General features: G+C 53.0%; 1 protein-coding gene across 5 annotated transcripts in view; it reads left to right on the top strand.

The window, feature by feature from the left end:
* The window catches only part of impdh2 (IMP (inosine 5'-monophosphate) dehydrogenase 2), a 43,034-nt gene that overhangs the window by 8,888 nt on the left and 17,110 nt on the right, over positions 1-17,036 (top strand). For 3 of the 5 annotated variants that reach the window (XM_038812085.1, XM_038812083.1, XM_038812087.1), the window contains exons 4-9: positions 5,110-5,184; positions 7,754-7,960; positions 13,717-13,804; positions 14,594-14,793; positions 15,026-15,116; positions 16,529-16,624. In XM_038812085.1, the coding sequence (XP_038668013.1) occupies positions 5,110-5,184; positions 7,754-7,960; positions 13,717-13,804; positions 14,594-14,793; positions 15,026-15,116; positions 16,529-16,624 (757 nt within the window). The remainder of the gene's footprint in view (positions 1-5,109; positions 5,185-7,753; positions 7,961-13,716; positions 13,805-14,593; positions 14,794-15,025; positions 15,117-16,528; positions 16,625-17,036) is intronic. The other 2 variants (XM_038812084.1, XM_038812088.1) reach the window with 1 other exon arrangement.

Below are 17,036 nucleotides of genomic sequence, written 5' to 3'. Positions count from 1 at the left end.
AGTATTGTTGCTCTGACTGTGGGCAGTATTGTTGCTCAGTGTGTGGGCAGTATTGTTGCTCAGTGTGTGGGCAGTATTGTTGCTCAGTGTGTGGGCAGTATTGTTGCTCTGAGTGTGTGGGCAGTATTGTTGCTCAGTGTGTGGGCAGTATTGTTGCTCAGTGTGTGGGCAGTATTGTTGCTCAGTGTGTGGGCAGTATTGTTGCTCAGTGTGTGGGCAGTATTGTTGCTCAGTGTGTGGGCAGTATTGTTGCTCAGTGTGTGGGCAGTATTGTTGCTCAGTGTGTGGGTAGTATTGTTGCTCTGACTGTGTGGGCAGTATTGTTGCTCTGAGTGTGGGCAGTATTGTTGCTCAGTGTGTGTGGTCAGTCCGTGCTCAGTGTGTGGGCAGTATTGTTGCTCAGTGTGTGGGCAGTATTGTTGCTCAGTGTGTGGGCAGTATTGTTGCTCAGTGTGTGGGCAGTATTGTTGCTCTGAGTGTGTGGGCAGTATTGTTGCTCAGTGTGTGGGCAGTATTGCTGCTCAGTGTGTGGTCGGGCAGTATTGTTGCTCTGACTGTGGGCAGTATTGTTGCTCGGTGTGTGGGCAGTATTGTTGCTCAGTGTGTGGGCAGTATTGTTGCTCAGTGTGTGGTCAGTCCGTGCTCAGTGTGTGGGCAGTATTGTTGCTCAGTGTGTGGGCAGTATTGTTGCTCTGAGTGTGTGGGCAGTATTGTTGCTCAGTGTGTGGGCAGTATTGTTGCTCAGTGTGTGGGCAGTATTGTTGCTCCGTGTGTGGGCAGTATTGTTGCTCAGTGTGTGGGCAGTATTGTTGCTCAGTGTGTGGGTAGTATTGTTGCTCAGTGTGTGGGCAGTATTGTTGCTCAGTGTGTGGGCAGTATTGTTGCTCAGTGTGTGGGCAGTATTGTTGCTCAGTGTGTGGGCAGTATTGTTGCTCAGTGTGTGGTCAGTCCGTGCTCAGTGTGTGGGCAGTATTGTTGCTCAGTGTGTGGGCAGTATTGTTGCTCAGTGTGTGGGCAGTATTGTTGCTCAGTGTGTGGGCAGTATTGTTGCTCAGTGTGTGGGCAGTATTGTTGCTCAGTGTGTGGGCAGTATTGTTGCTCTGAGTGTGTGGGCAGTATTGTTGCTCAGTGTGTGGGCAGTATTGTTGCTCAGTGTGTGGGCAGTATTGTTGCTCAGTGTGTGGGCAGTATTGTTGCTCAGTGTGTGGGCAGTATTGTTGCTCAGTGTGTGGGCAGTATTGTTGCTCAGTGTGTGGGCAGTATTGTTGCTCAGTGTGTGGGCAGTATTGTTGCTCAGTGTGTGGGCAGTATTGTTGCTCATTGTGTGGGCAGTATTGTTGCTCAGTGTGTGGGCAGTATTGTTGCTCAGTGTGTGGGCAGTATTGTTGCTCAGTGTGTGGGCAGTATTGTTGCTCAGTGTGTGGGCAGTATTGTTGCTCAGTGTGTGGGCAGTATTGTTGCTCTGAGTGTGTGGGCAGTATTGTTGCTCTCAGTGTGTGGGCAGTATTGTTGCTCAGTGTGTGGGCAGTATTGTTGCTCAGTGTGTGGGCAGTATTGTTGCTCCGTGTGTGGGCAGTATTGTTGCTCAGTGTGTGGTCAGTATTGTTGCTCAGTGTGTGGGCAGTATTGTTGCTCAGTGTGTGGGCAGTATTGTTGCTCAGTGTGTGGGCAGTATTGTTGCTCAGTGTGTGGGCAGTATTGTTGCTCAGTGTGTGGGCAGTATTGTTGCTCAGTGTGTGGGCAGTATTGTTGCTCTGACTGTGGGCAGTATTGTTGCTCAGTGTGTGGGCAGTATTGTTGCTCAGTGTGTGGGCAGTATTGTTGCTCAGTGTGTGGTCAGTCCGTGCTCAGTGTGTGGGCAGTATTGTTGCTCAGTGTGTGGGCAGTATTGTTGCTCAGTGTGTGGGCAGTATTGTTGCTCAGTGTGTGGGCAGTATTGTTGCTCAGTGTGTGGGCAGTATTGTTGCTCAGTGTGTGGGCAGTATTGTTGCTCAGTGTGTGGGCAGTATTGTTGCTCAGTGTGTGGGCAGTATTGTTGCTCAGTGTGTGGGCAGTATTGTTGCTCAGTGTGTGGGCAGTATTGTTGCTCAGTGTGTGGGCAGTATTGTTGCTCAGTGTGTGGGTAGTATTGTTGCTCTGACTGTGTGGGCAGTATTGTTGCTCTGAGTGTGGGCAGTATTGTTGCTCAGTGTGTGTGGTCAGTCCGTGCTCAGTGTGTGGGCAGTATTGTTGCTCAGTGTGTGGGCAGTATTGTTGCTCAGTGTGTGGGCAGTATTGTTGCTCAGTGTGTGGGCAGTATTGTTGCTCGGTGTGTGGGCAGTATTGTTGCTCAGTGTGTGGGCAGTATTGTTGCTCTGAGTGTGTGGGCAGTATTGTTGCTCTCAGTGTGTGGGCAGTATTGTTGCTCAGTGTGTGGGCAGTATTGTTGCTCAGTGTGTGGGCAGTATTGTTGCTCAGTGTGTGGGCAGTATTGTTGCTCAGTGTGTGGGCAGTATTGTTGCTCAGTGTGTGGGCAGTATTGTTGCTCAGTGTGTGGGCAGTATTGTTGCTCAGTGTGTGGTCAGTCCGTGCTCAGTGTGTGGGCAGTATTGTTGCTCAGTGTGTGGGCAGTATTGTTGCTCTGAGTGTGTGGGCAGTATTGTTGCTCAGTGTGTGGGCAGTATTGTTGCTCAGTGTGTGGGCAGTATTGTTGCTCCGTGTGTGGGCAGTATTGTTGCTCAGTGTGTGGGCAGTATTGTTGCTCAGTGTGTGGGCAGTATTGTTGCTCAGTGTGTGGGCAGTATTGTTGCTCAGTGTGTGGGCAGTATTGTTGCTCAGTGTGTGGTCAGTCCGTGCTCAGTGTGTGGGCAGTATTGTTGCTCAGTGTGTGGGCAGTATTGTTGCTCAGTGTGTGGGCAGTATTGTTGCTCAGTGTGTGGGCAGTATTGTTGCTCAGTGTGTGGGCAGTATTGTTGCTCAGTGTGTGGGCAGTATTGTTGCTCTGAGTGTGTGGGCAGTATTGTTGCTCAGTGTGTGGGCAGTATTGTTGCTCAGTGTGTGGGCAGTATTGTTGCTCAGTGTGTGGGCAGTATTGTTGCTCAGTGTGTGGGCAGTATTGTTGCTCAGTGTGTGGGCAGTATTGTTGCTCAGTGTGTGGGCAGTATTGTTGCTCAGTGTGTGGGCAGTATTGTTGCTCATTGTGTGGGCAGTATTGTTGCTCAGTGTGTGGGCAGTATTGTTGCTCAGTGTGTGGGCAGTATTGTTGCTCAGTGTGTGGGCAGTATTGTTGCTCAGTGTGTGGGCAGTATTGTTGCTCAGTGTGTGGGCAGTATTGTTGCTCTGAGTGTGTGGGCAGTATTGTTGCTCTCAGTGTGTGGGCAGTATTGTTGCTCAGTGTGTGGGCAGTATTGTTGCTCAGTGTGTGGGCAGTATTGTTGCTCCGTGTGTGGGCAGTATTGTTGCTCAGTGTGTGGTCAGTATTGTTGCTCAGTGTGTGGGCAGTATTGTTGCTCAGTGTGTGGGCAGTATTGTTGCTCAGTGTGTGGGCAGTATTGTTGCTCAGTGTGTGGGCAGTATTGTTGCTCAGTGTGTGGGCAGTATTGTTGCTCAGTGTGTGGGCAGTATTGTTGCTCTGACTGTGGGCAGTATTGTTGCTCAGTGTGTGGGCAGTATTGTTGCTCAGTGTGTGGGCAGTATTGTTGCTCAGTGTGTGGTCAGTCCGTGCTCAGTGTGTGGGCAGTATTGTTGCTCAGTGTGTGGGCAGTATTGTTGCTCAGTGTGTGGGCAGTATTGTTGCTCAGTGTGTGGGCAGTATTGTTGCTCAGTGTGTGGGCAGTATTGTTGCTCAGTGTGTGGGCAGTATTGTTGCTCAGTGTGTGGGCAGTATTGTTGCTCAGTGTGTGGGCAGTATTGTTGCTCAGTGTGTGGGCAGTATTGTTGCTCAGTGTGTGGGCAGTATTGTTGCTCAGTGTGTGGGCAGTATTGTTGCTCAGTGTGTGGGTAGTATTGTTGCTCTGACTGTGTGGGCAGTATTGTTGCTCTGAGTGTGGGCAGTATTGTTGCTCAGTGTGTGTGGTCAGTCCGTGCTCAGTGTGTGGGCAGTATTGTTGCTCAGTGTGTGGGCAGTATTGTTGCTCAGTGTGTGGGCAGTATTGTTGCTCGGTGTGTGGGCAGTATTGTTGCTCAGTGTGTGGGCAGTATTGTTGCTCTGAGTGTGTGGGCAGTATTGTTGCTCAGTGTGTGGGCAGTATTGTTGCTCAGTGTGTGGGCAGTATTGTTGCTCAGTGTGTGGGCAGTATTGTTGCTCAGTGTGTGGGCAGTATTGTTGCTCAGTGTGTGGGCAGTATTGTTGCTCAGTGTGTGGGCAGTATTGTTGCTCAGTGTGTGGGCAGTATTGTTGCTCAGTGTGTGGGCAGTATTGTTGCTCAGTGTGTGGGCAGTATTGTTGCTCCGTGTGTGGGCAGTATTGTTGCTCAGTGTGTGGGCAGTATTGTTGCTCAGTGTGTGGGCAGTATTGTTGCTCAGTGTGTGGGCAGTATTGTTGCTCAGTGTGTGGGCAGTATTGTTGCTCAGTGTGTGGGCAGTATTGTTGCTCAGTGTGTGGGCAGTATTGTTGCTCAGTGTGTGGGCAGTATTGTTGCTCAGTGTGTGGGCAGTATTGTTGCTCAGTGTGTGGGCAGTATTGTTGCTCAGTGTGTGGGCAGTATTGTTGCTCAGTGTGTGGGCAGTATTGTTGCTCAGTGTGTGGGCAGTATTGTTGCTCTCAGTGTGTGGGCAGTATTGTTGCTGTATGTCGGCAGTATTGTTGCTCAGTGTGTGGGCAGTATTGTTGCTCAGTGTGTGGGCAGTATTGTTGCTCAGTGTGTGGGCAGTATTGTTGCTCAGTGTGTGGGCAGTATTGTTGCTCAGTGTGTGGGCAGTATTGTTGCTCAGTGTGTGGGCAGTATTGTTGCTCAGTGTGTGGGCAGTATTGTTGCTCAGTGTGTGGGCAGTATTGTTGCTCAGTGTGTGGGCAGTATTGTTGCTCACTGTGTGGGCAGTATTGTTGCTCAGTGTGTGGGCAGTATTGTTGCTCTGAGTGTGTGGGCAGTATTGTTGCTAACTCCTGTTCTTCTCTCTTTTGAACCCTAGTTGATGGGAGGAATTGGATTCATTCACCATAACTGTACCCCCGAGTTCCAGGCAAATGAAGTGCGGAAAGTGAAGGTACAGATTGGAATGCCGGCTCAGTGTGATTCCCATCCGTCAGGTTAATGAGGCAGTTCCAGAATTCTGGAGTTTCACTTCCAAGGAAAGGATTGGGATGTTTGGATTCCTGTCTTTGGAAAAATGTGAGCTCAACTTAAAACAAAGAAAAGTACAGCACAGGAACAGGCCCTTCGGCCCTCCAAGCCTATGCTGAGCACAAACTAAAATAAACCTTCTGCCCTTACTCGGTCTGTATCCCTCTATTTCCTCCCTATTCATGGACCCATCCAGATGCCTCTTAAATGTTGCTGATGTGCTGCTTCCACCACATCCTCTGGCAGCGCGTTCCAAGCACCCACCACACTCTGTGTGGAAAAACTTACCCCAGATCCCTCTGTATGTTAATGTTCCTGTGGGTTCTGCCATTTACAGTATAATTCGCGCCTAGATTTAATCCTCCAAAATGCATCACCTCTCATTTGTCTGGATTAAATTCAAAAACTCAAAAAACCTACTGAGGGAATTGATAGAATGCCCAGGAAAATAGTCGAAAGGCTGGATAACATTGAACTGTGGAGCAGTCTCTGGGGGTCACATGGAATATTCCTGCTACTTTTTATGATCTTATAATCGAAGCACGGGCCTTGATGCAGGCAGTGTCCATGGGGCTGGGCGATGCAGGCAGTGTCCATGGGGTTGGGTGATGCAGGCAGTGTCCATGGGGCTGGGCCATGCAGGCAGTGTCCATGGGGCTGGGCCATGCAGGCAATGTCCATGGGGCTGGGCCATGCAGGCAGTGTCCATGGGGCTGGGTGATGCAGGCAATGTCCATGGGGCTGGGTGATGCAGGCAGTGTCCATGGGGCTGGGCCATGCAGGCAGTGTCCATGGGGCTGGGCCATGCAGGCAGTGTCCATGGGGTTGGGTGATGCAGGCAGTGTCCATGGGGCTGGGCCATGCAGGCAGTGTCCATGGGGCTGGGCCATGCAGGCAGTGTCCATGGGGTTGGGTGATGCAGGCAGTGTCCATGGGGCTGGGCGATACAGGCAGTGTCCATGGGGTTGGGTGATGCAGGCAGTGTCCATGGGGCTGGGTGATGCAGGCAGTGTCCATGGGGCTGGGCGATGCAGGCAGTGTCCATGGGGCTGGGCGATGCAGGCAGTGTCCATGGGGCTGGGCCATGCAGGCAGTGTCCATGGGGTTGGGTGATGCAGGCAGTGTCCATGGGGCTGGGCGATGCAGGCAGTGTCCATGGGGTTGGGTGATGCAGGCAGTGTCCATGGGGCTGGGCCATGCAGGCAGTGTCCATGGGGTTGGGTGATGCAGGCAGTGTCCATGGGGTTGGGCGATGCAGGCAGTGTCCATGGGGCTGGGCCATGCAGGCAGTGTCCATGGGCCTGGGCCATGCAGGCAGTGTCCATGAGGCTGGGCGATGCAGGCAGTGTCCATGGGGCTGGGCCATGCAGGCAGTGTCCATGGGGCTGGGTGATGCAGGCAGTGTCCATGGGGCTGGGCGATGCAGGCAGTGTCCATGGGGCTGGGCCATGCAGGCAGTGTCCATGGGGCTGGGCGATGCAGGCAGTGTCCATGGGGTTGGGTGATGCAGGCAACGTCCATGGGGCTGGGCCATGCAGGCAGTGTCCATGGGGCTGGGTGATACAGGCAGTGTCCATGGGGTTGGGTGATGCAGGCAACGTCCATGGGGCTGGGCCATGCAGGCAGTGTCCATGGGGCTGGGCCATGCAGGCAGTGTCCATGGGGCTGGGCGATGCAGGCAGTGTCCATGGGGTTGGGTGATGCAGGCAGTGTCCATGGGGCTGGGTGATGCAGGCAGTGTCCAGGGGTTGGGCGAGGCAGGCAGTGTCCATGGGGCTGGGCCATGCAGGCAGTGACCATGGGGCTGGGTGATGCAGGCAGTGTCCATGGGGCTGGGCCATGCAGGCAGTGTCCATGGGGTTGGGTGATGCAGGCAGTGTCCATGGGGCTGGGTGATGCAGGCAGTGTCCATGGGGCTGGGCCATGCAGGCAGTGTCCATGGGGCTGGGCCATGCAGGCAGTGTCCATGGGGCTGGGTGATACAGGCAGTGTCCATGGGGCTGGGTGATGCAGGCAGTGTCCATGGGGCTGGGTGATGCAGGCAATGTCCATGGGGCTGGGCGATGCAGGCAATGTCCATGGGGTTGGGTGATGCAGGCAATGTCCATGGGGCTGGGTGATGCAGGCAGTGTCCATGGGGCTGGGTGATGCAGGCAGTGTCCATGGGGCTGGGTGATGCAGGCAGTGTCCATGGGGCTGGGCCATGCAGGCAGCGTCCATGGGGCTGGGTGAGATTTGGGTGTGTTATCAGAAGGAAGCCAAGGTGTTGGGGCGAGGCTGAGGGTTTGAGATTGCAGAGTGGGGAGTTTGTGGATCAGTAGTTGGGGGTTTTCCAGTTTGTCGAAGTTTGTTTTCTGTTGAGTTCCAGCCGTGTCTCCAGGATCAGAATCTCACTCCAGTAAACTTGCTTTTTCTGTGCTGTTGGTTTTGATGTGAAATGATTTGTTTATTTAATGGTCTGATTTGTCTCCATGTTTCCAATGTTCTTTCAGAAATACGAGCAGGGATTCATCACGGACCCCGTGGTTATGAGCCCCTCGGAAAAGGTGCAGGACGTGTTTGAAGCAAAAGCTCGTCACGGATTCTGTGGAATTCCCATCACAGACACCGGGAAACTTGGCGGGAAATTGGTTGGAATCATCTCCTCCCGTGACATCGACTTCCTGACGGAAAAGGAGCACGACCGTTACCTGGCAGAGGTATTGCCCGGGGCTGGGGTGGCGCGATGCCCGGGGCTGGGGTGGAACGATGCCTGGGGCTGGGGTGGCGCGATGCCCGGGGCTGGGGTGGCTCGATGCCTGGGGCTGGGGTGGCGCGATGCCTGGGGAGGGGGTGGCACGATGCCTGGGGAGGGGGTGGCGCGATGCCCGGGGCTGGGGTGGCGCGATGCCCGGGGTGGTGGGGGGGGCCTTGCAATGCTGTGGGAATCCAGCATCGAGAGGTGTGCAGTGGTGCGGGAATCTAGCATCGAGAGGTGTGCAGTGCTGCGGGAATCTAGCATCGAGAGGTGTGCAGTGCTCCGGAATCCAGCATTGAGAGGTGTGCAGTGCTGCGGGAATCCAGCATTGAGAGGTGTGCAGTGCTGCGGGAATCCAGCATTGAGAGGTGTGCAGTGCTGCGGGAATCCAGCATTGAGAGGTGTGCAGTGCTCGGGAATCCAGCATTGAGAGGTGTGCAGCGCTGTGGGAATCCAGCATCGAGAGGTGTGCAGTGCTCGGGAATCCAGCATTGAGAGGTGTGCAGTGCTCGGGAATCCAGCATTGAGAGGTGTGCAGTGCTCGGGAATCCAGCATTGAGAGGTGTGCAGTGGTGCGGGAATCCAGCATCGAGAGGTGTGCAGTGCTCGGGAATCCAGCATTGAGAGGTGTGCAGTGCTCGGGAATCCAGCATTGAGAGGTGTGCAGTGGTGCGGGAATCCAGCATCGAGAGGTGTGCAGTGCTCGGGAATCCAGCATTGAGAGGTGTGCAGTGCTCGGGAATCCAGCATTGAGAGGTGTGCAGTCCTCGGGAATCCAGCATTGAGAGGTGTGCAGTGCTCGGGAATCCAGCATTGAGAGGTGTGCAGTGGAGCGGGAATCCAGCATTGAGAGGTGTGCGGCGCTGCGGGAATCCAGCATTGAGAGGTGTGCAGTGCTCGGGAATCCAGCATTGAGAGGTGTGCAGTGCTCGGGAATCCAGCATTGAGAGGTGTGCAGTGCTGTGGGAATCCAGCATTGAGAGGTGTGCAGTGCTCGGGAATCCAGCATCGAGAGGTGTGCAGTGGTGCGGGAATCCAGCATCGAGAGGTGTGCAGTGCTCGGGAATCCAGCATCGAGAGGTGTGCAGTGGTGCGGGAATCCAGCATTGAGAGGTGTGCAGTGCTGCGGGAATCCAGCATCGAGAGGTGTGCAGTGCTCGGGAATCCAGCATTGAGAGGTGTGCAGTGCTGCGGGAATCCAGCATCGAGAGGTGTGCAGTGCTGCGGGAATCCAGCATCGAGAGGTGTGCAGTGCTCGGGAATCCAGCATTGAGAGGTGTGCAGCGCTGTGGGAATCCAGCATTGAGAGGTGTGCAGTGGAGCGGGAATCCAGCATTGAGAGGTGTGCAGTGGTGTGGGAATCCAGCATTGAGAGGTGTGCAGTGCTGCGGGAATCCAGCATTGAGAGGTGTGCAGTGCTGCGGGAATCCAGCATTGAGAGGTGTGCAGTGCTGCGGGAATCCAGCATCGAGAGGTGTGCAGTGCTCCGGAATCCAGCATTGAGAGGTGTGCAGTGCTCCGGAATCCAGCATTGAGAGGTGTGCAGTGCTCGGGAATCCAGCATCGAGAGGTGTGCAGTGGTGCGGGAATCCAGCATTGAGAGGTGTGCAGCGCTGTGGGAATCCAGCATTGAGAGGTGTGCAGTGCTCGGGAATCCAGCATTGAGAGGTGTGCAGTGCTCGGGAATCCAGCATTGAGAGGTGTGCAGTGGTGCGGGAATCCAGCATTGAGAGGTGTGCAGTGGTGCGGGAATCCAGCATTGAGAGGTGTGCAGTGCTGCGGGAATCCAGCATTGAGAGGTGTGCAGTGCTGCGGGAATCCAGCATTGAGAGGTGTGCAGTGCTGCGGGAATCCAGCATTGAGAGGTGTGCAGTGCTCGGGAATCCAGCATTGAGAGGTGTGCAGTGCTCGGGAATCCAGCATCGAGAGGTGTGCAGTGGTGCGGGAATCCAGCATTGAGAGGTGTGCAGTGCTCCGGAATCCAGCATTGAGAGGTGTGCAGTGCTGTGGAAATCCAGCATTGAGAGGTGTGCAGTGCTCTTGAATCCAGCATTGAGAGGTGTGCAGTGGTGCGGGAATCCAGCATTGAGAGGTGTGCAGTGGTGCGGGAATCCAGCATTGAGAGGTGTGCAGTGCTCGGGAATCCAGCATTGAGAGGTGTGCAGTGCTCGGGAATCCAGCATCGAGAGGTGTGCAGTGCTCGGGAATCCAGCATCGAGAGGTGTGCAGTGCTCGGGAATCCAGCATCGAGAGGTGTGCAGTGCTCGGGAATCCAGCATTGAGAGGTGTGCAGTGGTGCGGGAATCCAGCATTGAGAGGTGTGCAGTGGTGCGGGAATCCAGCATTGAGAGGTGCAGTGGTGCTCTGTATACTTCAATCTGAGCTGCCAGCTTCACGCTGGCTGTTATAAGCGGCTTTGCTCCGGGTATTTGGTATAATCGGCTCACACGGTTTGTGTATCGGAATGGTTGGTGTTTGCAGGAATTATGGCTTCCTGTGCAGAGACGGTGTGCTCACTGTGACAGCTCATTAAGGAATCAGCCATTCAGCCCCTCAAACCCGCTCTGCTAGTCAATGACATCCTGCCTGATTTTCTACTTGGATACCATTTCCCTGCACGATCCCCGTTTCCCTCCATGTTTTTAATGTGTAGAAATCTGTCGATCTCAGTGTGGAACTTACTGAGTGACTGAGTCACCACATCCCTCTGAGGCAGAGAATTCCAGTGACCCTCTGAGTGAATAAATCCCTCCTCATCTCAGTCCTACATGAGCCCTGATTCTGAGACTGTGTCCCATGGTTCTAGACCCTGCCCCCCCCCCCCCCCCCCCCACCCCCCTCCCCCCCTTTCCCCCCAGCCAGGGGGGACATCCTTCTGCAACTTCCCATCGAGCCCGGTAAGAATTTGTACCTTTGAATGAGACCATCTCTCAATCTTCTAAACTACAGAATAAAGGCCCCGTCTATTTGATCTTCCCTCATTAGGGCAATCCCTCCACCCCAGCAATGAGTTTGATTAACATTGGTTGTGTTCTCTCTGTGGCAAGTTTATCCTTCAGTAAGGTGACCGAGTCGGTAAACAATCCTCCAGGTTTGGTCTCACCAAGATTTTATATAATTACTCTGAGACATCTTTACTCCGACACGCAAACCCTCTTGTAATAAAGGCCAAAAATACCATTTGCCTTAATTGCTGTATCTGCCTGTCAGCTTTAGTGACTGGCGATTAATTGCTGTATCTGCCTGTCAGCTTTAGTGACTGGTGATTAATTGCTGTATCTGCCTGTCAGCTTTAGTGACTGGCAATTAATTGCTGTATCTGCCTGTCAGCTTTAGTGACTGGCGATTAATTGCTGTACCTGCCTGTCGGCTTTAGTGACTGGCGATTAATTGCTGTATCTGCCTGTCAGCTTTAGTGACTGGCGATTATTTGCTGTATCTGCCTGTCAGCTTTATAGAACATAGAACGATACAGCGCAGTACAGGCCCTTCGGCCCTCGATGTTGCACCGACATGGAAAAAATCTAAAGGCCATCTAACCTACACTATGCCCTTATCATCCATATGCTTATCCAATAAACTTTTAAATGCCCTCAATGTTGGCGAGTTCACTACTGTTGCAGGTAGGGCATTCCACGGCCTCACCACTCTTTGCGTAAAAAACCCACCTCTGACCTCTGTCCTATATCTATTACCCCTCAATTTAAGGCTATGTCCCCTCGTGCTAGCCACCTCCATCCGCGGGAGAAGGCTCTCGCTGTCCACCCTATCTAACCCTCTGATCATTTTGTATGCCTCTATTAGGTCACCTCTTAACCTTCTTCTCTCTAATGAAAACAACCTCAAGTCCATCAGCCTTTCCTCATAGGATTTTCCCTCCATACCAGGCAACATCCTGGTAAATCTCCTCTGCACCCGTTCCAAAGCTTCCACGTCCTTCCTATAATGAGGCGACCAGAACTGTACGCAATACTCCAAATGCGGCCGTACTAGAGTTTTGTACAACTGCAACATGACCTCATGGCTCCGGAACTCGATCCCTCTACCAATAAAGGCCATCACACCATAGGCCTTCTTCACAACCCTATCAACCTGGGTGGCAACTTTCAGGGATCTATGTACATGGACATCGAGATCCCTCTGCTCATCCACACTACCAAGAATTTTACCATTAGCCAAATATTCCTTATTCCTGTTATTCTTTCCAAAGTGAATCACCTCACACTTCTCCACATTAAACTCCATTTGCCACCTCTCAGCCCAGCTCTGCAGCTTATCTATGTCCCTCTGTAACCTGCAACATCCTTCCGCACTGTCTACAACTCCACCGACTTTAGTGTCATCTGCAAATTTACTTACCCATCCTTCTGCGCCCTCCTCTAGGTCATTTATAAAAATGACAAACAGCAACGGCCCCAGAACAGATCCTTGTGGTACGCCACTCGTAACTGAACTCCATTCTGAACATTTCCCATCGACCACCACTCTCTGTCTTCTTTCAACTAGCCAATTTCTGATCCACATCTCTAAATCACCCTCAATCCCCAGCCTCCGTATTTTCTGCAATAGCCGACCGTGGGGAACCTTATCAAACGCTTTACTGAAATCCATATACACCACATCAACTGCTTTACCCTCGTCCACCTGTTCCGTCACCTTCTCAAAGAACTCGATAAGGTTTGTGAGGCATGACCTACCCTTCACAAAACCATGCTGACTATCCCTAATCATATTATTCCTATCTAGATGATTATAAATCGTATCTTTTATAATCCTCTCCAAGACTTTACCCACCACAGATGTTAGGCTCACCAGCCTATAGTTACCGGGGTTATCTCTACTCCCCTTCTTGAACAAAGGGACCACATTTGCTATCCTCCAGTCCTCTGGCACTATTCCTGTAGCCAATGATGACCTAAAAATCAAAGCCAAAGGCTCAGCAATCTCTTCCCTGGCTTCCCAGAGAATCCTAGGATAAATCCCATCAGGCCCCGGGGACGTATCTATTTTCACCTTGTCCAGAATTGCCAACACTTCTTCCCTACGCACCTCAATGCCATCTATTCTAATAGCCTGGTCTCAGCATTCTCCTCCACAATATTATCTTTTTCCTGAGTGAATACTTTAGTGACATCCAATTCCCTTTGAAACGTAATAATTCTCATCATTTCAGAAATACTCTGTATTTCTGTTTGTCCGACCAAGTGGACACCCTCACATTTCTCCACATTGTATTCCATCGGCCAAATGTCTCTGTTCAGTTCCCTTACCCCTAACCCCTGTGCACTGGATGCAAGTCTGTCAGTGCGATAAATTCCCACTGATTGTGGAGTGAGATTAACACTGGGAATGTCACTGATTCCAGCATCACCCCTGCTCGCCCTCAGAGGGGCCCCTCCTCCCTCTCGCCCCTTGGAGGGGCCCCTCCTCCCTCTCGCCCCTCGGAGAGGCCCCTCCTCCAGCTCGCCCCTCGGGTAGGGGGCCCCTCCCCGGCTCGCCCCCTCAGAGAGGGCCCCTCCTCCCTCTCGCCCCTCGGGTAGGGGGCCCCTCCTCCCTCTCGCCCCTCGGGGAGGGTGGGGATCCACCCATCTCAGCCCTCGGTGATGCTGTATGGTGCTGCCCCTGGGGGGCTGGGGGGGGGGGGGGCTGCTCCTGGGGGGCTGGGGGGGGGGGGCTGCTCCTGGGGCTGGTCTGACTGTTTCCCCATCTCTACACCAGGTGATGACGAAGAGAGAAGATCTGGTGGTGGCTCCGGCTGCTGTCACTTTGAAAGAAGCAAACGAGATATTGCAGCGAAGTAAGAAAGGTAACTGGCCCGAGTGTGAGAATGAACTCAATGTGGGGGGGGGGGGGTGTTGTGTGGAGTGGGGGTGGGGGGGGTCGTGTGTGATCACATTTCGTACAATTTACAGTGCAGAAGGAGGCCATTCGGATCTTCGTGTCTGCACCGGCCCTTGGAAAGAGCACCCTACCCAAGCCCACACCCTATCCCAGTAACCCCACCGTTTGAAAATGAAAATCGCTTATTGTCAGGAGTAAGCTTCAAATGAAGTTACTGTGAAAAGCCCCTAGTTGCCACATTCCGGCGCCTGTTTCAGGGAGGCTGGTACTGGAATTGAACCGTGCTGCTGGCCTGCTTTGAAAGCCAGCGATTTAGCCCAGTGTGCCAAATCAGCCCTTTGGCCACTAAGGGCAAATTAGCATGTCCAATCCACCTAACCTGCACGCCTTGGACTGTGGGAGGAAACCCACGCAGTCACGGGGAGAATGTGCAAATGCCACACGGACAGTGACCCAGAGCCGGGATCGAACCTGGGACCTCGGTGCCGCGAGGCAGCAGTGCTAACCACTGTGCTGGCTTGCGATTGGGAATTATTCTGAGGCTGAGTTGGTGCTGTGATTGGATATGGACTAGCATGTGTACAGAGGGGCTGAGTGGCCCTCAGCTCTGTAACAGTGATACACTAATGAGTAGGCTCTTTAATGCTCTGCTGACTGTCCCTTTGTACAATGAGAGCGAGGCTGAGCTGGGAGCTGCTGTGAAATATTCCCTGTACTCGGAGCGATCAGTCTGACGCCTTTGTCTTTGATTCAGGGAAGCTGCCCATTGTCAATGATAATGACCAGCTGGTGGCCATTATCGCTCGGACAGACCTGAAGAAGAATCGTGATTATCCACTTGCATCAAAGGACTCCAAGAAGCAGTTACTGTGCGGAGCTGCAGTGGGCACCCATTCCGATGATCGGTATCGATTGGACCTCCTGGTGCAGGCTGGTGTGGACGCTGTGGTTCTGGTCAGTTTATCTGCACTCCACCATCTCTCTCCCCCCCCCCCCCCCCCCCCCCCCCATCCCTGCCACCGAGCCCCCCATCTGCCCCGATTCCTCTCTTCCCCCTCCCTCACCACCACCGTCCGCCCCTGGGCTCCCGCCCCCTCCCCTGGACCCCCGTCTCCTCCCCTGGGCCCCCGCCCCCTCCCCGCTGTATACCCATCCCGCTCTCACTGCTGTCTCATTCTCTCTACAGGATTCCTCCCAGGGAAATTCCATCTTTCAGATTGAGATGATTAAACACATCAAGGACAAGTACCCGGACCTGCAGGTCATTGGTGGAAATGGTAATTTATCTGAATGATTGGGCTGCTCCGTCTGTTCCTGTGATGGAAATCAGGAGCTCAGCGCGGTCTAGAACCTCTCGCTGACCTTCAATTGCTGGGGTTTTTATGCCTATTCAGGTATTAAAGAATCTTGCAGTGGAGGAAGAGGCCATTCAGCCGTCTGCCTCTGCTCGCTCTTTGAAAGAGTAATTATTCCCATTTCTCCGGCCCTTTCCCTGTAGGCCTGGAATTTTCACCCCTCTTCAGATTCCTCCAATTCTGCTTCTGCCGTCCTTTCAGGCAGCGCCTTCCAGATCAGAACATTCCGGATCACAACAACCTGTCATGCTAAGAAATAGTTCCCCCGATCTCCTTCTCTGATCAGTGACGTTAAATATCTGACCCTCTGGTTAACTGCTGCACCTGCTCCCAGTGACTGGAGAGTCAGAAACTATCTAAAACCCACCACCACCACCATCTAGAAGGTCAAGAGCAGCAGGTACCTGGGATCCCCACCACCTGGAGGTTTCCCTTCAAGTCACTCACCATCCAGACTGGGAAATATATCGGCCGTTCCTTCACTGTCGCTGGGGCAACATCCTGGAACTCTATCCCTAACAGCACTGTGGGTGTACCTACACCTTCTGAAGGGCAAGTAGGGATGGGCAACACATGCTGGCCTAACCAGCAACGCCCACATCTGTGAACAGTGAGAAAAAAAGCTTCAGAAAGATGACAAAGCGGCATTTCTAAAGTGTGTTTCATTACAGCATAATCAAAACCGCTTTACAAAAGGTGAAATACATTTGAAATGTAGTCAACAGCAGCAATTCCATACACAGTGAGCTCCTGCCAACAAATAATCAGTCACCGTTGTTTTATTTATTTATTTAATTAAATTTAGAATGCCCAAGTCTCCATGGCGACTAGGGCTACCGACAGGATCTGAATGATGATCTCTCTCCCTGGCGCTGTCGGCCATGAGAGGGATATAATCCCACAAAGCACAGACTCTGCCAAGAGTGACCCCTTCAGAGCCACAGGATTACACCGCCCCATATCGGCTCCGTCATGAAGAGAACATTGTCAGTCTGCACAAAAACAATGTTCCCATCACTGCTACCCAGAGTGGGAATGGGAAGTGCTCCATCTGTATCACTGTCGCCCTGTTGAAGGCAAATGATCGATCTTTTGTCTTAAGGTAAAAGTGACCATTTTTTTTCTCACTGTCTCTCATTTCCCCCAAACCCCCCCCTTCCTCTCCACCCCCCCCTTCCTCTCCACCCCCCCTTCCCCTCCACCCCACCCCACCTTCCTCTCCACCCCCCACCCCACCTTGCATCCCCCCTCCCTTCCTCCCTACCCCCCCATCCTCTCCCCCCCCCCCCCCCCACCCCACCTTGCATCCCCCCTCCCCCTCTGTGTCTCCTCAGTTGTCACTGCAGCACAGGCGAAGAATCTGATTGATGCTGGTGTGGATGCTCTGAGAGTGGGAATGGGAAGTGGCTCCATCTGTATCACACAGGAAGGTAATTTCCTCTGAGTAACACTGCTAGGGCCAATCGCTGACTGTTGGGGGTTAATCTCTGCTGAGGAACTGCCTCCTTGGATCACCCTGTGCATGCGCAGCTGCTCCAGGGCCTGGAGGGAATTTCTCAGCTACCTGCACTCACTCTGCACTCCCGGTTTGTATCTGAACTGGATCCTGTTCCAGTGCCTGGGATTGTCTGTCCGACTTTGCAACAGGCAACCATCTCCTCATCCAAAGTTCCTGCTCATAATTCCCACGGAAAATTTCATGTGATTTATTTGTTTTTACAAAGTTTGGTTGTAACAACCTCCCCCACCCAACTCCCCGGGCCCTGCCCCCACCCGGTAAAAGCCCCTTATTCCATTCTGTGATGTGTCAGTGAAGTAGCTCCATGTCAATCAGTCACTCTG

Source organism: Scyliorhinus canicula, chromosome 11 (assembly GCF_902713615.1).
Source record: "Scyliorhinus canicula chromosome 11, sScyCan1.1, whole genome shotgun sequence".
NCBI classification, from domain to species: Eukaryota; Metazoa; Chordata; class Chondrichthyes; order Carcharhiniformes; family Scyliorhinidae; genus Scyliorhinus; species Scyliorhinus canicula.
Note: the sequence above shows the minus strand (reverse complement) of the source record. Positions and strands in the feature narration are given on the sequence as shown.